This window comes from Xenopus laevis, chromosome 9_10L, assembly GCF_017654675.1.
Source record: "Xenopus laevis strain J_2021 chromosome 9_10L, Xenopus_laevis_v10.1, whole genome shotgun sequence".
In the NCBI taxonomy this organism is placed as follows: Eukaryota; Metazoa; Chordata; class Amphibia; order Anura; family Pipidae; genus Xenopus; species Xenopus laevis.
Genome location: NC_054387.1, coordinates 68,144,691 through 68,167,555, shown reverse-complemented (window position 1 = coordinate 68,167,555; position 22,865 = coordinate 68,144,691). Strand labels below are relative to the sequence as shown.

Below are 22,865 nucleotides of genomic sequence, written 5' to 3'. Positions count from 1 at the left end.
TACTATAACTGCTATCCCACAACCACAGTCCCTTCCCAGAGACTATTATCCCCACTGCTATTAGGCACCATCTCTCCCTACTATACCTGCTATCCAACAGTTGCAGTCCCTTCCCAGAGAGTATTATCCCCACTACTACTATAGGCACAACTATAGGCACCATTTTTCCCTACTATACCTGCTTCCCACAGCCACAGTCCCTTCTCAGAGACTATTATCCCACTGCTACTATAGGCACCATCTCTGCCTATACTGTATATGGTGGTATGTCACCTTAAGGGCAGACAAGCCTTTGACCCAAAACATCCTGCCCAGACCAGGACTGAAACTCTTTGTATTCTGGCTAAAGCTGGGGAGCTGCTGTAAGATGCTATGGAGTATAGCCGATCATTATGTTTGGGCCTGTGTGGAGTTGGTTGGGCTTCTGTGTACTTGAAAAGCCAGGGCCTATCAGGACCTGATCCTGCTTCAGGGAATGCCCCTGGGCCCCAGTTGCAATAGACAAAAAAACACACACAGCATGAAAAGTGAAAAGAGATGTTTAGTATTAAAGTATTCACAGTATCCTTCAGCTTCAGTTGTACTACAACTCCCAGGTTCTTGTATAATGTAATGCAGCAATAGCTGAAGGGATACAGACTCCTTCAATTTACTTCTCAGAGTGAGGCCCCACCTTCCTACGAGCCAAACGAAAAAAACAAAATCAGTATTTAGGAAAACAAAGCCATCTGCCTCAGCTGCCACCTCTTGCTTTGTCATTGCACAACTCAAGCACTGCCGGCACTGGCCCCTAGATGGCGCACTCTCCGCACAGCGAACACTGCTGCTCTTCCTTCCACTCGCCGCATGTTCCATACAAGGAGAAAGGGTGGGCGTGGCGGAGTCTCCCGTTCCAGAAGAATATGGCAGGGGGCGGGCCCACTATAAAACCTGTCTGTAGTAGAGTAACAAAGCTCAGTCATCTCGCAACTGGATGTAGGAGGTTTCTCTGTTGCTGCTGCCGGTGGATCAAGCTGCTCCGGGAGGGCTGTGCGTAGGGGGGACTCGCTGCAGCCCCGGGTCTCTGCTGATCAGGAAGGAAAGTTTCCCATACACATCAATGAAGGAAAGAAGAACGAGTCAGAAACTGGCCAGCAAATCAATGATGGATCCCAACCAGAATGTGAAATGTAAAATTGTGGTGGTGGGGGACAGCCAGTGTGGCAAAACTGCCCTGCTCCATGTCTTTGCCAAGGACTCCTTCCCAGAGGTACGTCCCTCAGGGGCCAACATAGGATTTGCATGGAGGGGGATTCTGCATTCCATCTGATATTGCTACAATGTAACTTTATCATGTCCGTGGGCACTGATAATATACCCACCAGCTATATACCCACCAGCTGTGCCCCCATGTGCAGCAAAGCACACTTTCCCTTTAAGGCTGCGTGCAACTGCAGCTCTCAGTATCATGTGCCCTCCAGCTTTTGTATTGGGATGTTCATCTTCTGGTCCTCCAATTGTTAATGTTTAAATATTTGCAGATTAGACTTGTATTTTTTCCTATTTTATTGGGGACCATGCAATGTTTGGAACCTCCATATAGTAACAGCTGGAGGACCATAGGCTGATTCATTCATTCCTTCCTTCTGATCTCATCTAATTTTTACCAGCTATGGAATCTGCTACAAAAATTGGCCTATTGAGTGTAGCTAGTGGAACAGCTGTTCAGCACTATTGGCTGGTTGAAGATGGTATTGCAACGTCTCCGATGTTGCTCGATTCTGGCTTGTTTAAGGGACTTCCCACCTGTAACCCCCAACCTTCCTTACACACAACTGTCCCTCGCATTGATGGCACTCCTGTGGATTTACTGGAAGGCAGGCAGTCATTAAACAGGTCATAAATTAACACCCCGACTGTCTGTCGGTTATACTCCTGGGCATTTTTAAATCTGCATGTGCCTGTGGGGCAGAGTGAGAGCTCTGTGGGACAGGGAATCCCCTTCTATTGTCTGTGAATAAGGGCTGCATGTGATATGAGATATATAAGTTTGAATCTGGATTGAGTCTTAGTATCAAAGCCAACCCCCCCCCCAAATATTATGTATTCTGATTTCCTATTCTTCCATTACAGTGTCTGGGTTTTTAGTCTGCTGTATGGGCCAATATTGCAGTGAAATTCTGTTGTACTTCTTTAGATATCCAATATATTTATGTATCCCCCATCAGCCTACATCTTTAGGCAAATTTGGGAAATCCCAGTATACCAGGAATGTCTAATCTGCTACGTTGTATCAATAGAATAACTGCAACTTTAACTGTCCCTACTGGTGGGTTGTTCTATTATTACTGGGGATGAACAGCTTTTTACTAGTCAGCAAGGGGCAACTGCCATATCTGAAGGTCCACGGCCTTCTCTCCAAAATTGAAATGCATGACTGCCAGTGACTCTGCTTCCCAGGAACAGGTTTCATCACAATAGCTAATACAATGGACAAACGACCCCTCAATACTGCTGCCCTCCCACCTGCCAATCAATCGCCTCCCCCCCCAACAGGGAGGACAAAGCACTTGGAATATTTTGTGTGTGTGTTCATGCTGCCCCTGCAATGATCTGGGCTAATGAAATGCATTTTCCTTTCTTCCCCTTCAGAACTATGTCCCCACCGTATTTGAGAATTACACGGCCAGTTTTGAAATTGACACGCAGAGGATAGAACTGAGTCTCTGGGATACATCTGGTAAGCCAACTTTAAGCAGCAATGTCCCTTTAAATAAACATCCTGCTGTTGGGTGCCTGGGAGAGGCCTAGGAGTAAATTGCCTGGAACTTGCATTTGTTTTATTTATGTTAACATTGCTGCAATTCCTTAGTATATAAAGTCCTAGTAGCAGAGCCGTTCTCTTCAGTGAGCCCTGGGTCATGTGCTCCTACCTGGGTCTAATTGGCATTTAGCTTATTTGCGTTAGTCTGTTATGTAAAGCTTAGCATTAATCTGCAGTTGAATAAATCATTTCTAGAGAGGGAATATCGGTTGAGATTGGTTAGGTGCATGCCGTAATATCATTTGTTGTCATGTCTTATCAAAATTCTGTGGCCGGGTGGGAGGAGGGGATCCTTTATAAAAGAACCAGCTGTTTTAGACCTACAGCTCTCGGGATCCCCTGAGAGACATTGGCCTAAATAGTCATTATTTTAAGTGTTATTGACACACTTTCCCCTTGCTGTACACAGTATACCACAGCTGCAACCTCTACCCCTGACTCCCTTACATTACTATACACAATATCACCCACTTCCAGCTCTTTCCTTTTCCTTATTCTACACACTTCCTTACCCTCACAGTTAACCGCTTTTTCCCAGAAAAACATGAATGAGACCAGTGGAGTTTCTTTACTCCCCACATGGCCTGGAGCAAAAGACAGTTGCTGCATTGGAATCTAGAGATGGAGAATAATTGCAGTCTGTGATGTGAATGATCCTCATAGGGAAGGAATGAGAAGCCTCTGATTGTGGTGCCACGTGCAGGAGTCTGAGTAATGGATCAGGACGGAGGCATTGAGCTGGCTAATAACTGCTGTTCGTGTGGAACATTCAGCTTTGATATGATACATTCATTATTAATGCACAGCAACGGGTATGTGACATTAGATGCCATGCCCCAAGGTCACATTGAGCCTATAACTGTTCTGTAATGAGGCCTTGGCACCTTCTAGGCAAGAGCTTTCTGCAGTGACAACATAAACATTTCATGTGACCGAACACTTGCACTGCCAACATATAACAGGGGGGGGTCTCGGATCTAAACAGTCACCCACTCTATTTACAATGAGCTTTAACCATTTAACCATCTGTCTGCTGCAAAGGATCTGTATGGGGCAAATTCATTGGGAGAGAGCATTTTCCTTCCCATTGGGGTATTGCATACGCTCTCCCACGGTCTGTCCGACTTTCTCCCAACCTTTCTGCTTTCAAAAAATCTCTGAAAACGCACTTCTTTCGAGAAGCCTACCCTCACTCTGCTTAACGCAACACCACATACAGTACCACATTTCTCACCCACTTACTTCGATCTTGCCCACTCCCACACCTTGTGTATTACTCCCTTCCCTTTAGACTGTATGCCTATGCATAGGGCCTTCCTCACCTTTTTGTACCTGTATTGATTGTAATGTTTGTTACTCCATATATTCTATATATGTAATTCGTGTGATGTAGTTGTATAATCACATTTACTTTACAGTGCTACGCAATATGTTGGCGCTATATAAATACATGTTAATAATAATAATTGCATACTAACGTTTCATTGGCTCCTGATGAGATTGATTCCAATGTATGTAACAAGAGGCTTTAGATTGCTAGCTCCACTGGGGCAGGGACTGATGTGAATAATAAGCAATCTGCTGCTTAATCGTTGTGTAATGATGAATAATATGAGGGTGCTTGGGAAGAATCGGTGGGTCAGTGGGCAAAATAAAGTGGATGGGGGATGCCATGGACTGGTCTGAACTGCAAAATTAAGTGCTGTTGATTTAATAAAGTGAGACTAGGTGGGCACCTCTTATACTGGATCCAGGAAACTTCTGCTAGTGTTCTTTCTTCTATCTAGGCTTGGGGTGTATGTAATTGTTCCCCTGAGACAGATGGCAGTAGTACTTCAACAGCAACTTAATGGTTAATATGGGCATGAACTAAAGCACTGTGCCAAGCATGCCCAACATGGTTATATAAAGCATGGCCAACAGTCTTGCACTGCAACTATCCGCTTCTACTGAAGGTGTCAATTATACCGTACTATAAGGTGACAGGTTGGACAGAGGTGATATAAGCAGCTCTTCTCCTGACATTACCCCTTTTGCATACAATTCCTACTGTGTGGCCCCCCATGGAGTCCATAAACAAATTTTTTACTGTGGCTGCTGGGGCAGCTGCTCTGCTATAAAGCTGGAATTTAGATTTTATTTTCGATTCGTTGTATTTCCATAACTTCACGGCTCATTTAGTAGAACATGCAAGAACTCTGGCGGCTGCTGTATCCGATGACCGGTCTGCTCCAGCTCTAGCTCCGGGCCCTTTTTGGCACTTAGACTTTGGAAGGAATGTTGTTTAAACGTTGCAGGCTCCTATATAAATTCCTGACATTCTTCCCTTCTGGGGCCTTTGGTGTGCTGGGTCTGCAACTGGACACAGACTGCAACTGGGTCTGTGTAACTGCAACATGAGGGTGCTTTGGGACTTACTCTCTTTCAGTGGAAGGGCTGGCTCTGTTAACTCCTTGTTTCCCAGGGGACCCTACCAGCCTGAGCTGTTGGCATGCCCATTAAGGCCTTTGTGCTGAAATTATGTTTAAAAAGTTTATATATGGAGAAGTAGGTGCTACTGCAGAATCTGTACTTTTGCTGTGTCTGTGCACTTGGAAATACTGGCCTGGCTGCCTGGGGCATTTATTTGCTTTTCTTGTGTGAAATGTATGTAGTTCTGAGCTTTTGTGCACAGAGGTGGCTGTTGTGTACACACCTGTGGAATGGAACAAAAACATGTAGTACCTGTAGTTCTGTTCCTCAGAATGTATGAGAAATAAATAATTTTCTAGTATGTGGGGTTGTTTGCCTTTGTTCCTGCTTGTTGAACCAAAGACACAGTGAATTGCAATAAGAAAACGTTACCGTGGAAGATTGTTCCTCCTTAAATAAACATTTAAGGTCATTCTTGTAGTGCCGCCTTAATCTCACCGGTGACAAGGGTTTTGTCACTTCCCACAGTGTTAAAAGATATGTACAAGAAAGAGAGCCGGGCAGGCTGATGGGAACAAGATGAGCCCTGCAAGGAAAGGACTGATGACAAATGGCAGGAGAGACCTTTGATTGCTTGACAGGGAGTCAAGAAGGGGGGTCTGTGTGTATCCTGCTGTTCCAAGGGCATCCTGGTTACATCTCCATGCTCTTGTAAGCTGATCCCAGGGGGCACAGGGGTGAGCGCAGGAAGAGGGTTTGGGAAAGAGGATATAGTTGCGTCTCCTGTGCTCAGCAATATTGTTGTGGGAGAAACCATTAGTAGCAATAACATTTATGGAATAACATTTAAAACCGATTTAATTATTTTTTTTAATGGATATTTCATTGAAAGTTGCTTAGAATTACATTATCTTTTACTGTGCCAAAAGACTGGTTAAATTCCCCTTTAAATACAAAATATTTAAATCCTTTGCTACTGTCAAGGGAAAGAAGTACGTTTTTAGCTGCACGTTTCCATGCTTTAGTTTGAGCCATCCATGTGTCCAGCCCCATTGGAAATTACTCAACCCATGATCTGTGTGGCAGTGCAGTTCAGATTTAATGCACATTTTCTAGACTTTTAACAACTATTTCTGAGTAGGAGAAATGGGGGGGGGAGGCTGCCATTTGGGGTACCACTTATGAACACAAATATGCAGAGAAGGCCTAGATTTTTTTTCTTTTCATTCATGATGTAGCAACTGTTACATGTAGCATTTCCCAAAATTGATTTCTTTAGCATGTTTATATAGGGCAGAATTTGCACTGCAGCTTTTACCTACAGTTCCCAGCATCCTCCAACAGCCAAATCCTTGGTTTTATAAAGAGAACCAAGGATTTATGCTTATGCTGTATATTTCCACATCTCTGCTCAGGGAGTCTCCCATTCTATTCTTCTCCCCTCCGCCTATTAGACTGGCTGCTAATAAAAAGCACATGTTGGCTGGCTGATTACTAAGCTGGTTGGGGGCACGGTGCAGATTGCTCTGGCCGTATCCCTCTGAGCACATTATTATTCAGCCATGTGTTTTATGTGTCTGGCTGATATGGCAGTGCTATATGTATGTAAATGAGTGTGACTCCAACAGGCGAGGGGATCAATGTTTCTACAGAAAAGCCTTTATCTCCAGACTGGCTGTGGTTCAGTCAATCGTGCCAGTGTCACCAGTAGCTCTTTAAAAAAAATAAATAAATAAATTAATTAAAATCTGGTTTTATGGGTGCCTTGGTAAGGGTGTCAATAATTCAACATTAAATTTTAGCTTTGGGGCATGCATGTTCACTCAAGAAAAATTGCCAGCCACTAGAGAGTTATGTCATGTGACAGCAGGCCTGCTTCTCATTATCCGGCAGATGAGAGAAAACACATTGGGTGTGGGAGACTCTGATTGGTTGTCTTCTGTTTAAAGGGCAAGGTACACTATAAATGACTGAGTAGTGGTCACATACCAATACGTTCTAATTGGATCTGCTTCAACATGACAGTCCTCCAGATTGACAGAGCTGAAAAAGGATCAGGATATGACTGGGGTTGGGGTAAAATGGGCATGACTAGGGTGGTCCAAAACATTCCGGGTGTAATGCATACATGGTTATTCAGTTTAATTATTTGCTGTCCATCTTTGCCTTGATGTAGAAGAAATTGCAGTTACTTTCACTTTGTAGGGCTTGTTAGTTTCTTTGCAGCAGCTCATTGATTCAGAACAAACACATACGCAATTATAGAGCAGACTAAATAAGATTAGGGTAACTGGAAACACTCCCATGCACATGGCTAACGTTACAATGTTCCCTTTTTACAAAAGAGAAACCTGCTTTCAAGTATTATTTCCCCCCCCCAAGATTTCCTTACAATTATAATTGCTGCTAAGAATGCAACCCACACAGATTCCACAATAGCAGAGTTCAGCGTGAGAAAAAGCTGGAGGGGCCCCTGGATTCTCAGCTCTAATTTCTCAAGAGTGAAACTTCTACATTTCCCCCCCACCTTGTTTTTTTGCTTCTTAGATTTCATTCTGTAGGGCAGCTCCACACTCTGAATGGTTTGCTTCTGTAGGGAAGAAAATAGCATTCCCTGATAACACAGATCCTCATGCCTGCCATTAGCGAGGGGCCATTGTACTTCAGCACAAGGACAAGGATATTTTATTCCAGTCCGCAATAAAAAGATTGAAATCCCTGGTCATAGATCAAAAACCGCTAATAAGTGAGGGATATGCCCCCCCCCACCCACAAAAATCCATAATTTTATCTTTTTTCAAAATATTGTTTTTCTTCTTGCTATGCAGTATCTAGCAATAGGCTGATAAGATCTGTGCTACTGTAACAGAATTATGTTATAAAAATCAGTAGAATCTCGGCCATAAAGCAGGACACAACAGCTTTCTTGGGAGAAAGTCTCACAACTGTAACAATGCACTCTGCTATGCAGGCACAAAATACCTACAACTTCTTGCAGAATGTGCTAAACCCCATTTGCCCAGCACTGTTCTATGTTTTGTTTTTTTTGTTTTTAATGATCATTCCTTTGCAAGCAGCATCCACTGGCATGTTATTAAAGTGGCTGAAATGGTTTCCAGTAATGCATTCAATGCTAAATCTCCGTATATAGAATCCAGACTTCTCTTGTTTGTGTTCTTTGAGAAACCATTTTTTAATCTCTTTCCATTCAAAGGCCCAGTAAACATTTCATTAAGCGCTTGGCAATTTGCTTGAGGAGGACTAGAAATAGTGCTTTCTGCTCCCAACCCCCCCCCCCCATTTTTTATTCTAATGTACAACCAAATGCAATTTTATACATGAAAGGGCATTACGTTTTAATTAAAAATTGTAGCCATCTCCCCGTTGCGGTGAAGCTTCCCTTTGTGATGTCGATGTAAAGCTTCTAAGCAAAGCATTGAAATGATTAGGATGATCTGCCAAATATTTCAGACTCCCAGTCATTGGCCGGGTTCCTAGATTGAATTGCACAACCTCGATCTGCTAGGACATGTTAAGGAGACGGAGTCCAGAAGAAGAGAAAGTTTGCAAACGGCGGTTGTTTAATAGGGAGTGATTCATTGTCATAACGGCATGAGAAGAAACATATTGCCTTGTTTGTATAAGATTCCCAGCAAGTCAAAGGCAGTATTTATTAATAAAGGAACAATGAAAGTTGCATATTTGTGGGTTATTTTGTAGGCTTAAGTCCAATGGGCATTGGGATTTAAAACTCTGAGTAGATACCAAAGTCCTATTCCTTTATTTTATCAAATTGTTCCTTCTTGCTTGAACTTGTTAATGGGCAGCTGAGCGGGCATAGATTGTGAGCAGATAGTGACACCATCTGTGGTTCTTGTACAGATGATCTCATAAATATTTCTATAACCACTGACTCTTCTTGGTTATGCTCTGCACAGCTCTGATATATTACATATCACTTTACAGAGACTTTTAATCGCTCTCATCTGTCCGTGCCCCAGAAGAACTTAGTCTAATACTACAGATAAACACTAGGCTTATCATGAGCCAATTAACCTAGCAGATTTTATACCAGTGGTTGTACAATGGTTTCAGTTCAATTTCTCCTTTAAGGTTCATCCTTTTGCAGGGCCCCCTTAGTTCATTAAATTAACACAGATATAGACATACCTACAAAATTATCCAGAATAGCAGATACCGACCTTGAAGCTGGGCTTTTAGACCCAATGGACATTCTCCACAATTCTTCCCATAACTGGCCTTCAAGCTAAGCCCTAACTGCCACTGCTCCAAGCCCTACAGTTTGGTGATTGCCAACATAGGGTAAACATATTCGGGCACTAGGGGAATATATAAACTTTATGCAGACATTGCTGTGGTCAGAACTGAACTTAATGCCATAAGGAAGCAGCATTAACCACTGAGCATCATTATCAATCATACAATAAAAGCATGATCTACAAAGGGGTTCCCTGAAGAAAAGGCAAAACGTAAACATAAAGTGACCGTTAGGCTGTCCAAACATTTTGTCATTTTTATATACAGGTATCAGGTGGAGACAGTGTTGTCAGGACATGGCCAATGTGTAATAATGTGGATTGGGCAAAAAAACTTGTAAATCAGCTGTGGGAATATGACATCTATGTAAGAGTCCTATTAAAAGATAGAACATATTGGGAAGCAACATAAGTAATACAAGCATAATAAGTTAGGTGGGTATGGGACTTAGAGGAGTGCTGGTATTGGGCTGCTTTTGACTAGTCTATAGAAGTCCTGATTGTCACTACGCCTACATCTGCATATAATAGACGGGTTACTTCCTTCTATCTCTTCATTAGACTTGAGCATTTGCTCTATGGTTATTAAAGACATCTAAGGGGCCTGAGCAACATAAAACCCAAGAGCAAGTCCTCAGAGATAAGTGAGATAATTGAGTGACTGGAAAAAAATATGTACAAAGTGCATGCCAAGTCTTTTTCATAAAAATTCCGTAGACTGTGTCCAGGCTACTATTACTTTTGATCATGAGCTGAATGGGTAACAACAGGACTTTGCTTGAAGCTTCTACAGCTACACAAAGTTTTGGCTGCAATGGACAATAATCCATGCCAATGTAGTTACCTTAACTGTATCATTTCATGCCAAGAATTTGAAAAATGTGAGGAAAGAATATGAATAGAGAAGATCATATTGCACTGACAGAAAGTGCTTTTGTGCAGAGGAACCACAGAACTATAGCTGCCTTTCCCACAACTGTAAATACATCTCCTCCAACATGCAGACTTTAGTAAGGACAGCTTTCTACCTAAATAACCCCTACCTTAGAGTAGAAATATCTCTGGGTTACTAGCAGAATGGAGGTAGTTTCTTATTTGAATTGTTTCCTTTATTCTTCAAGATCTCTTCCTATTCATTAGGCCATTCAGGGCAAAAGGAAGGAACTCTGATTGTATGAGGGAGTAGGACGTTGGCAAAAATAATAAGAGCAGGAGAAACTGAGACTTGTTTCTGTCCAGGCTAATTTTAGGACTTCAATTCAATATCTTTCTTCTAATTGTATCGAGGCACATCCTTCTTTGTTACATTGACTCTCAATGGATAGCAGAAACATTATAAAGTATTTTTCTCTGATGCACAAGGCTCTTCATAGGTTGAATTTGGAAACGTTGGTGCCTACAATATATAGCGAGGGGCAGACTAAAATGCCAGAAATAGTCCTGTTGTCTAAAAGCCTTGGTGCAGGTGATTGTCATATTGAAACGTGGCAAGTCTCCTTGGCATTTGTAGATAAATCGCTTGCAGAAAATTTGCTTACATGCAAGAAACCTAAATCCTGAAAAAAAAATATCTTCACCATGTTGAAACCTGTCTTGTGACCTTTTCTAGCTGGTCTTCAAAGTAGGATAAGTCTAGCAAATATTTAACTAATCCAAGAACTAATCCTAGTGTTGAGCTAAAACTCTCAGAAGCATTCAACAGCTAGAGGACAACAGTTGGGCCTTCCAGTTTCTTAGAGTAACTCATGAAACCCTGTGATTACTTTGAATCCTCCCGGCATTTCACACAAAATGTAGATTATAATGCATAATGTACCCCCTACTGAAATTTATAAAGACATTAGAAGTCACCTCGGAGTTATGTGACCTGTATAAAAGCTTTTAAATGGTCGCATAACTCCTCTGTGACATAATATCTTTATAAATTACAGTAGGGGTACATTATCCATTATATAATACGAGTGATACTTTAGCTTGGTGCCTTTTATGTGGCCATGGAACTCCTCGGTAATGACTTTGCAGTAGTAGATATATGTAGTACTAGTATTTTGCAAGATGTAATTCTCAAATATCCCCTTTACTAGATCTTCAGGGCAAATACTTACAGTGCTGGAATGTGCAATGGTCTCTTAACAATTTCCTTTCATTCTTTCACCTCATAAGGGTTAGTGGGGAAATGTGTCGGATCAGAGATAAAGCTTTACTTCATGAGTGCTGGGAGTATCATTTATTTATTTATTTATTTATATATATATCTATATTATTATATTCCTGATGACGGCTCGAGCCGAAACATTAAATAAACCCTTTTTTTTTTCCTTCACAAAAGACCTATGAGTGCGGATTTCTATATAAATATATAATTTTTTTTTTTTTTCACATGGTAGTACCGTACTTATTCTTTCTAGTTCATACCAAAGCAATCCAGTAATTATGAATAACTTCGCTTGGATCTGAGGAGTGGCGAGTGCTTTTTTTTTTTCTAGTATAGGAACCTCTCCCTGCTAGAGTATTTATTTTCCCTTGAGGAAAATCTATAATGTTCTAGATATTAAGGTTTTCCTTCTATGATGTAAGTCTGAGTTCTCCATAAGGTGACGCCCTGATGAGCTCATACTAGAAGATCGAGCTCAGATGAGCTGGTGTTATGCCATGCTGTGTATATGCAGATTACTAACACCCTGTGTGAATAATAAATATCTGTTTGGTGATGTTGAAACCCAACATGATCTCACCCCCACTAATTAGGGTTCTATCAAACAGTCTTTCATTCCCCTCTCATTACCGAGACAATGTAAACCCAAAAATAAAATTTTCATTCTAAGCAACTTTGCAAGGGCAAAAAGCAACTGCTTTTTGCCCTTGTGGACTCTTGAAACAATGCAGCAGAATCCAGCCTTTATCTAGAATATCTTAAGACCTGGGATTCCTAAATATGTGATTTTTAGTTCCCATTTAAAGGCCTGATTTGCCAACTCTATATGTAACTGCGTGAATACCACTAGATAACAGATGGCAGAGTTCCTGTATAATCCAGCCCCCCCCGCCATGTGCCACAGCCAGGGTGATTCCCATAAACCGATAGGAAGGGGCTGGCAGAGGCAGCAGGTGTTGGAAATCGCCACAGGTTTCACTGGAAAGATTGCAGCAATTAAAATGCCTGGTGTGCCGTTACCCTAAGGGCAGTGCAGAACTCCATTCCCCATCTGCTCTCCTCATTGCCCCTGTATATTAACATAGAAATGATTGATTGGTGAAATATTAATGACTCTCCCCACCATGGGAGGCCACTTCATTGTATCAAAGGCACAGCACATGAAACTGCATGAGGGCCACTAATGGACTGGTGCTAGAGCTGCAGGCCCTTTAGAGTCTCTGGGGTTCAGCTTTCATTTTAATTCTGCAATGACAAATCTGAGAGTAATATTATGTCTAGTACTGGGGAGTCCATCTTGTTGGTTCTGACAGTATATTTGCTTTGGTTAACCAGTGCAAGGGCAGTTTTATAAAGTGTATGACACCCTGATTTGTATGGATTTGCAGTGACATTTGGACTTCCCCTCAGGACCATTATTATTATTATTATGGGATATTCTTTTAGATTTTTTTTTTTTTAATGGGCCAAGCAATGTCCCAGTCATTATCAAATCTGTATTGGGTTGGTATTTGAATTACTTAAAAGAGACCTATAACAAAGCTAAACCTCATCCTAACATTGTAGGCAATATTGAATAATATATGATTTCGCATTAAAATTGGCCCCTTTGTTGGAGCTCCCTTTAGATCTGCTATGGACACTGTCCTTGTTTAATATGAAGGAAGGCGTGTCCAAATGTTCCCTGCCAGAAGCACAGTAGGAGGGGATAGCCACTCACAGCCCTGTTTTCACACAAGTAAAGACAGGCTTCAGTTTACTATCAGGTCAGCCTAGCTGCTACTTGGTTCCTATCCTGCAGTGCAGTGAGCTGAGTGCCGCCTGCTTCCCTGCACAGCCTGGGAAAGGAGGCAGCAGGAAGTGGAACAGATGGGTGGAACTAGTAGGGTTTTCACAAAATAATTTCACTAAATCAACCTGAAAGACCACTTTTTAAGCATATTCCTTCTATATTTAAGAAATTATAATGCACTGGGACATTCTTGTTTTTCACAATATGTATCCTTTAAGAGAGATCCAAAGTTGGACCAAATGTGCCCTGTTACCATGTGATGAGCAGAATAAAAGGCATAGAAAAAGGAAACGGAGTGGAGATAAAGGAACTGCTGCTGTGATTTTCAGGAGAATGACAGTGAGAGAAAGTAAAGCTGAATTATAGATTCTAAATATTGATGTCTGAATCATCCCAGACAGAAAGGGCTGGTGTTCTATAGGTGTTACACCGCTTGGCACTCAGGTGTTGATGGAATGGAAACTGGTATAAAAACCTATGTGTTGCACTTCACAGCTTGTAAACCCGGGCTTCCTGGCACAGTTTCTCCATCACTGCTGTTTCACACCAATGAAAACTTTTTTTGTGTGTGTGTCAGCTGCGACTCACCTGGGAACTTTGCTGGCTGTTGCTTCTTGGAAACATTTGCCCATTCCTGGGAGGTGTTAGTCAAGTCTCTCAGCCTTGCAGCTTATCCGAGTCTCGGCACAACTGCCATCTGTTTGAGGCTGGCTGGCAGCTTGGTGAGTGCTGCTGTTCTGGATGCTAATGTACACTATTGCTGCATACTGAGCTCAATGTAGGGGCCAATTTGTACTGTGGTCTCTGGTCTGCATCTCTAATCAGATGCCACTTTTCCAGTTTCCATTGTTGCATATTGTAAGGCCAATCCCATACTGGCCTATTGCTCAAATTAATGTTCTTTGAATGGAGCTCTGTCGGTCTTCACTTGGTGTGCTCGATATTGAGTAACACTTGGCGCTCGCTATTGAGTAACAATAGGAGTGGTAACTCCATTACCCTGAAATTGCTTTTAAGTCGTATCACTATCCTACATTTCTCATCTAACAGACTGTGCTCTGATGATATTAAGGGGTCTAGGATCTCTTGTGCTCTGTTAGAATGGCTAGAATCTCAGCCATAATCTCTGACAGAACTGTTGAATTGTAAGGCGGAAAGCAGCACATTCACTTGATTATTTTTTCCTACGCAGGGATATTCTAGTTCTTTTTTTGTCATATTACTCACTAGCTGGCATTGGTAGAATTGAAGAATTAAAAATATATAAAAAGAAATATGTTCCACCAGACTTCCAAATCTATTCTATATTTACACACCCTTGGGTCTGTGCTAACGAGGGCATGGGAAGAGCAGACACCAGGCGTGACACTGTTCTGGCTTTGCACTGTAGGGATAAAGCTCCACTAATGAATGTTCCACTGGATGCTCTTATATGGTGTGTCAGGCTGAAGAGCAGTCATGACTCAAGCACCCAGGTATGCATGTTGAGAGTATCTGCCTATGGGTGATGCCTGGGTAGATTCCACATGGTATTAATTCTGGTACAAGCATAAATCTGCATATAAACGGACTCTTGGACCAGTTCCCATAGTATTCTGGCAAAACAAGTAAAACCGGTGGAACAGTCCTTTCCCCTTACAACCTTCTCCAATTTGTTTAGTGCATACATATGGACAGGCAGAATAAACTTGTTGTGGGTGCCAATAGCTATGTTATAGGCATAACTAGCATGCATCTCTTGTTGCTGATATAAAAAAAAAAAAAAAAAATACAGTTGACAAGTTATACTGCTCCATTGCAATACAAAATCAGACCAGAAGCCTTTTCCTACAGCTCGTAGCTCTAAGTAATAAATTCAGTCACTAGCACATTCTCCTAAGGGATAACCCTTCTGACCCCCCAAAGTGTTTGTATCTTGGCCTTACTTAAAGGAAAGCTTTGCTTGTGGGGATAGGGCTCTGAAAAAGCAGCTATTACATGGTGTTTGGCTGTTTTTGCTGCCAGTATGTCTGCCTAAGCAGTCTGCTTCCAGTGATCCAAGTTGTTATCAATGGCACTACAATCTATCCCAGATGTTAAATGAAGTATGTTTTTGATATATATGAAAGAAAAACATTCCGCATCCTCCACCGTGCATAATGGGCAGTAATGGCTCTTGCCACATGACCAGTAATTTGGAAATTTTAGCTAGGCTTTCGCCACACACCATGTATACATAAGGGCGACTGTAGTTAATTCCAGCCGTGAGTGCTCTCGTTAAAGAGGGAAGGAATGCTACTATAGCCTCATTATTTGTGTATCTTAAATATTCTTCGGTTTGACTTTTATAAGGGTTTCTGCTTACTCCATGCATTTTTCCTTAGACAGGTTCTCCATTGAAAGGTGGGGGGATATAAATGTGTTTAGCAATAGTGAGCACAAAGTGGCTGGGCTCTGGACCAGCTCTGTTTATTCCTATTTTTCTTCTTTACTGCAAACACATAAATATTTAAAGTTTATATAAGAAAATAGATGCATGCATTTGGCATCAGAAGTTGCAGCTTTAAACAAATGGGGAACAAACATCTTTGTTTTTTGGCTCATACATTAAGAAAGCAAGAATTATAAACTCTGTATTATGAAAAAGATGTGATGGGGGTGCAGGAGGAATAATGCTGCTCTACATTGGTACTCGTACAGCAGATCTATGTTACACATATGTTTTTGCAACTTCTATAATAAATCCTTTCAAACAGTGCTCGGTCACAACAGCACTTATACACTTAATTTCCCTTTGTGGCCCTTTTATGGCGGTTTAATTAGCAGCGTGCCTGGAGCAAGCTTCCCATCAGTCAATTCAGCATCATCCAGGATTCAGAGACTTATCTTCAAAGTAAAGGGAAAGCATTGTTAGTGAGCTGGAGAGCTGCAAGCAAGTAGTAATCTGGGCTGTGGGCAAAAGTTGTGCCTGCTCCACTTTGGGCTTGTCCGCTTTTGAATTCAAAAGGAGGAAAAAATACTTTGAGTGAATAGTGGCCTTCAAGATGTCTCACAAAAATGCAGCTTATGTGTGTTGCTCCTGTGGTGGTGATTAGTGGGTGATGTTGCCATAGTGTTTAATATGAGTATTGTCTTTTTTTTTTTAATTTTAAGGTTCCCCTTATTATGACAACGTCCGACCTCTTAGCTATCCAGACTCTGACGCCGTTTTGATATGTTTCGATATCAGTCGCCCCGAGACGCTTGACAGTGTTCTTAAAAAGGTGAGCTCTTTTTAACCTGTTTTTCCCATAAAAGAGATGTAAAATATATCTACCATGTTTAACATTTTTTTGATACTGCACTGCTGTGAAGGCTATTGAGCTTTTCCATTCTTTTCTGTAACCCCATTTGCAATTCATAGGTAGGAGACCCATTCATGCAATACTTGGGCCAAGCAAGTTTTACAGCTGTTCCTTTCATAGGGATAGATGTGTGTAGTACACATACCATTTATAAACAGGGGGAAAAGAAGGGAAGATTCCTACTAGTTACTGGTTAAGACATTTGTTAAAGGAAAACTATACCCCCAAAATGAAAACTTAAGCAACATCTAGTTTACATCATATCAAGTGACATATTAAAGAATCTTACCAAACTGGTGTATATATTGCCCTTTTACAGCTCTTGCCTTGAACCACCATTTTGTTATGGTCTGTGTGCTGCCTCAGAGATCATCTGACCAGAAATACTACAACTCTTAACAGGAAGAAGCATGGAAGCAAAAGACAGAACTCTGTCTGTTAATTAGCTCATGTGACCTAACATGTATGGTTTGTTGGTATGTTTGTGTGCACTGTGAATCGTACGATCCCAGGAGGGGCGGCCATTATTTTTTAAAATGGCAATTTTCTATTTATGATTACCCAGTGGCACATACTACTAATAATGTATATTATGAAAATGGTTTATTTACATGAAGCAGGGTTTTACATATGAACTGTTTTATGCAATACCTTTTTTATAGAGAACTACATTGTTTGGGGGGGTATAGTTTTCCTTTAATAAATATCTGAAGCGACTGGTTGGACACAATTGCTTTACAAGCCAATACATGGCAGAGAATGTTGCAAAATTCCTCTTGAGGGACAAGCAGCATAGAACCTCCATTGTACCTTTAGCTCCAACCTGTTTCTATATGGCTAAACTGCAACTCCCAGTGTCATAGCTCAAAAACATGTTTCACATTGCTAATTATGGCTTTATTTTAGCAATGGCCAGTAGATGTTCTGGTATTTCTTGGTGACTGCATGAGCAACATGCCATTTTGTATGCAAATACTAACACCACGTGTTTTTTCTTCCCACAGTGGAAAGGTGAAATTCAAGAATTCTGCCCCAATACCAAAATGCTGCTGGTTGGCTGCAAATCCGACCTCCGTACAGATCTAACCACATTAGTAGAACTATCTAACCACAGACAGACGCCAGTCTCCTATGATCAGGTAATGTCACATGGGAAGTCTTGTTTGTTCCAAGCCATAGCCAGTTTGTGGCAACCTAATATTTTTTATTTTTTTTTCCTGCTGCAAACAACTCGCTTATGCTGTGTGATCCAGAATGAGTGTTCATCATTCACATCAACTCCAGCTTAGCAGTGGTGAAACTACCACACACCAGGCCTCCTGAGGGGTCTCTGCTGCAGCAGTAGTAGGCATGGGTGTGGAGGAGAAACCTGTGCATAGTACTTACACTACTGGAGTTTACTAATTTCCCTATCACATCCATAGCATAAACCTACAACCTGGAAATCACAATAATAAGTCTCGGGTCCCCAGTGCTGCAAGGCAGAAGTGCTTAAAGCTCAATTGCCATGCAGTGTGACACAATATAATCCTTTAAATTTCACAAAAGGAGCCCCTCTAATTCTGGGACCAGGTAGGGATCAATTGCATCTCTGTCCCAGCCTAAAACCAGCCCTGTATCCTATTTATTGCATGTGCACCTTTATTATAGTGTGATTCAAACTAGCAGGCATTTATTGATGCTCAGTCAAGGCTTAAGGTGAATGTAGTGTATCTTAGCTGTACGTGCATTATAGTGTAGCTAAATATAGCTAATACCATGGCAATTACTGGGATATTTCAATCCTTCGTAATGAAGATGTATCATTATGTGTTATCTTAATCCCCCAGAGTTTCACATAAAGCCAGATTAGGATCATAGCCTGGTATTAGTGTCAACGTCACCATTGGCTGTCAGGAACTGCAGTCATCATCACACTGTCATACTTAGTGATCAGCCACATTTGGCTTACTCTATCCCAAAGACAAGGTATATGACACCTGTGACCAGTATGGGTGAGTGTGATAGACCTTGGATGTTATGGGTCATTTATGATGGCGAAGACAGTGCACCATTTTTTATTTTTTTTTGCACACTGCCCTCCTCCGTTAATGTTTTCCTGTAACACCCCCACAACTACACCCCCATGAATACAGTGCTGCCAATATTCAGCACCCTTGTACTCACAAGGGACATAGGCAACCCCTGTACCGTCCTCCAATTTGAACCATTTAGATGTACAAGTTAAGGAGCAGTGATGGCCACAATGCAGACATGTATTGCCTCCCATGGTACTGTAAGGACATAAATGACCTGTACCCAGCAACGCAGTGCTCTGCATCTCATACCAGTTTTGTTTTTTTTTTTATCCAGTGCAAGGTGCAGAGAGCAGCCTTCCTCCAAGCAGAAGTGCTCTGTGTATGAAAATTATAACGTGTGCTCTTGAACTTTAACTACCCTGCGGGTTTAGTAAATGCCCCCCTATTAATTCACTGGGGCAGACTGATCTGAATGATGTATAATCTCGGTAGAGCATTGGTAATAATTTGGTGCTATAAAAGAATAACCACAATTATTATAGAGGTTCCACGGAGGAAGCCCTCATTTAAGAGCAGCAGTATGGCAGCTCCCAATGGCAATCCTCCACTATCAACTAACAGGTGGATTTGTTTTCTTTTCCTTCCAGGGGGCAAACATGGCCAAGCAGATAGGAGCAGCCACGTACATCGAATGCTCTGCGTTACAGTCTGAGAACAGTGTCAGAGACATTTTCCATGTAGCCACCCTGGCATGTGTGAATAAGACTAACAAAAATCTTAAAAGGAATAAAACTCAAAGAGCCACAAAGAGAATCTCGCACATGCCGAGTCGGCCAGAACTAAGTGCTGTGGCCACAGACTTGAGGAAGGATAAAGCAAAGAGCTGCAGCATCATGTGAAACCATTACTTTTCCCATACTGACCGAGAAAAATTCAATCATCAGTGCGGTCTAAATGAAGGGCGCTGCCATATAGTTCTACATTCTGCTGGTGGCCAAGGGAAGCCCCTTGTGTTTGGTACTTTAAGGACTGAGCATGTTGACTAAGGAAGGAAACTATTTAGCGGTTTCTGAAATGTTATGTGGAAAATATGCCAAAAATCCCCAAAAAGAAATAGGAATGTTAAAGGAGAAAAGGGAGAGAAATAATTTTATATCGGAACAACCAAACCACCCAACTGGATTTCCCTGTGTTCTGTCCAATCACCGGCCAATATTCTAGCGCACGTTATCTTAGTCTGATGATACTAATGAAACTGCACTTTGGGATGGTGTCATTGGCTTCAAGTGTATAATGAAACTTTGCATAGCTTACTATCATGGACTGTAGGGCCAGAATTAGAGAGAGCTTGGGGACTCATATCATTGCATGAAGGCTAGGGCCCCAATCAAAAGGGGGAACAATAAGTAATTCAGGGTCCAAATTGCCTTCAGCTTTCGGTGGGACACTGGTTGTTGCAGTTCAACAACAGCCCGAGGTTGGGTGCTCCTGATGTAAATATAACAAAGTTGTTAAACAACATTACATGTCCTTTCAGTTCTTATCAACCTTTGTTTTTCCAAAGGAGCCCCTTAGATGCTGGGGTCCCAGGGCAATAGCATACCCTATACTGGCCCTGGTGACATAGATAAGCGATAGAATGTTTAGGAAAACTCCCACAATGCTCTGGAACATGTTCAATTCCTTTCCAAGCTGTCTGTAAGGAAACCAGCCGCTGGCTTAACCCTCTTTTGTTTGCACAGAAAAATCTAATATGGTACCTTTTTTTCCCCTAGGGTTTTGATTTCTTTTTTTTTTTTAATTTTAAATATAGATATTAGGTTAAGAAACTCCATAGACCATGCAAGGCTGTTTCAACATTTAAAGATATAAAGGTGCTAAATAGGACTAGTGATGATCCTACATTAGAGGTAGCGACCTACAGTATTGGTGATCCCTGAGAGCACTTTGGATAGAAACACATAGGAAATACTCCATTGTTTTCTCTGAGAACGACCGTGTAAATTACATTAGTGCTTATTGAGGGTTGAACTGGCATCTAACTGTCCACCTTGTGAATAACCTCCCCATCCTTTGTGATTAGAGGGTCAGTATAGATTTCAGATATTCAGGGGAATATCCCTATTGACCTTTGTTTTATAGTATTACAGGCATCCGTTGCCAAATTCACCTGGTCTTGCCCTCCCAGTTATGCAAAATCTGGCAAAGGGGTTCTAGGGGGGAAAGAAAAAGAAATGCTGTGGCCACCCAGCTTGAGACAATGGCAGCTTAGGCAAGGCTAAAGCTGAAGAGGCACCTTCATAGAATGAGGAGACTGAGGGAAATGCAAAAGGACAATGATCACAAAAAATGAAGGTATAAGGGGCCCTGTAATGTTATCAATATCATGATGACTATGCCTTAACCAACTCATAGCAGTAATTGCATTTATTATGCAAGGGACTCTTAGCCGTATCCTCCCATGTGAGTAGTTGCATGTCATTACCCTAAACCTGCAACTAGCAACTGTACTAGATTGTTTTTAGGAACATATTTGCTTGTTTTAACCCATTCTGGGCCTGAAAAACTCCTTTGTAGTTGGCCACCGTCGTGTCACCATCACCTGATGGGTTAAAAGGAATTTTGACTAGTACATATCTTGCGAAGTGGCTTGCTAGGGGCAAGCTTTCTGTCCAGCCAATGCTTCGTTTTTTTGAAGCTTTAATCTTTGTATTTTTTTTTTTCTCCCCCCAATGTTCAAATCGTGGGGAAATTAGGCGATGACAAATTCAACGCAACCTGTTCTCCATATCTCAAGCACTTTGTCCTATGTCTGCAAGAAGTCCTGTTCCGCCAATACAGATATATACCACTGCAATATGCTTTCCCATAATGCAACTGTGCTTTCAGCAGAGTCTGACCAATAGCTGCTGTGCTCTCTTTTTATTTTGTATACTTAAAAATATCGTAACAACGGAATAAGTTATATCTGTCTTAAAGCTGAACATCATTACTTTTTTGAATGTCGGTCACTTTGTATGTATGTTTTTTGTAAATGTTCCTGCTGTATTTATTAAACTTTTTTTTTTTTTTTCTTTAATAAATGCTTAATTAAGGTTGACGGGCATCTCAACTTTTTTTATTCCCACATTCTTTGTACCAACAACTTACATTGGAAAGGGCCCTAATATTGTTACTACCCCACTAGCTTCTTGTAATTAATGCAGTGTTTTCTGAATATTTAACCCCCAGTGCTTGCCTGGGGGTTAAATGTTCATATGAGCCCTTTTTGAAGTACATGTATGGGACCTGTTATCCAAAATGCTCGGGACCTGGGGCTTTCCGGATAATGGATCTTTCCTTAATTTGGATCTTCATACCTTAAGTCTACTATAAAACCATGTAAACATTAAATAAGCCCAATAGGCTGGTTTTGCTTCCAATAAGGATTAATTATCTCTTAGTTTGGATCAAGTACAGGGATAAAATCGAGTCTATGGGAGACAGCCTTTCCGTAATTCGGAGCTTTCTGGATAACTGGTTTCCAGATAATGGATACCTGTACCACGTGGGCCTCCAAATCCAGCAAAGATCTGCTCGTTTGGTGACCTTGCTAAATGAGCAGACCTACAGTGTATTTGTGTATGACTTTAAGCTGATCTAATCGAATTTTCATAAAAATTCTGGAGGGCTTCTGTACTTATTGTTATGGGTATATACTGTATTCAGTGTTGGACTGGGACGGCGGGACACCGGGAATGAACCCGGTGGGCCCCGCCGACCCAGTCCCGCTCCACCACCTGGATCCAGGCCCGCTGCTTTGCCCTAATCATAGGCAGAAAGCGAGGTAAAAACGTAGGGGGGGGGGAGGTGGGCCTGTACATCCCAGGCCGACCCTGTATATATTTCATCGGGGAAAATAGTTTACCCTCTCATTATCGTTGGATTTGCAAATGAGGTGCCCCTAGGCCAGCCGCCTCCTGGGTGCCCTATGCACGCATTTATATCTCAGCTATTGCAGTTGGCTCCTGTAACTCTACTCTGGGTGTCCTGTAGGCCAAACATCCGGGCCTGCCCTCATAAGTATAATCCTAAACCAGTTAATA

General features: G+C 41.7%; 1 protein-coding gene across 1 annotated transcript; it reads left to right on the top strand.

Moving 5' to 3' along the window:
- Positions 1–964: 964 nt before the first annotated feature.
- rnd3.L (Rho family GTPase 3 L homeolog) lies at positions 965–21,875 on the top strand. The gene is given in 5 exon segments (NM_001091425.1): positions 965–1,249; positions 2,632–2,719; positions 16,572–16,681; positions 17,767–17,901; positions 19,428–21,875. Coding segments are annotated over 5 exon segments (735 nt in total). The 5' UTR covers positions 965–1,099; the 3' UTR covers positions 19,680–21,875.
- The last annotated feature ends 990 nt before the right edge of the window (positions 21,876–22,865 follow it).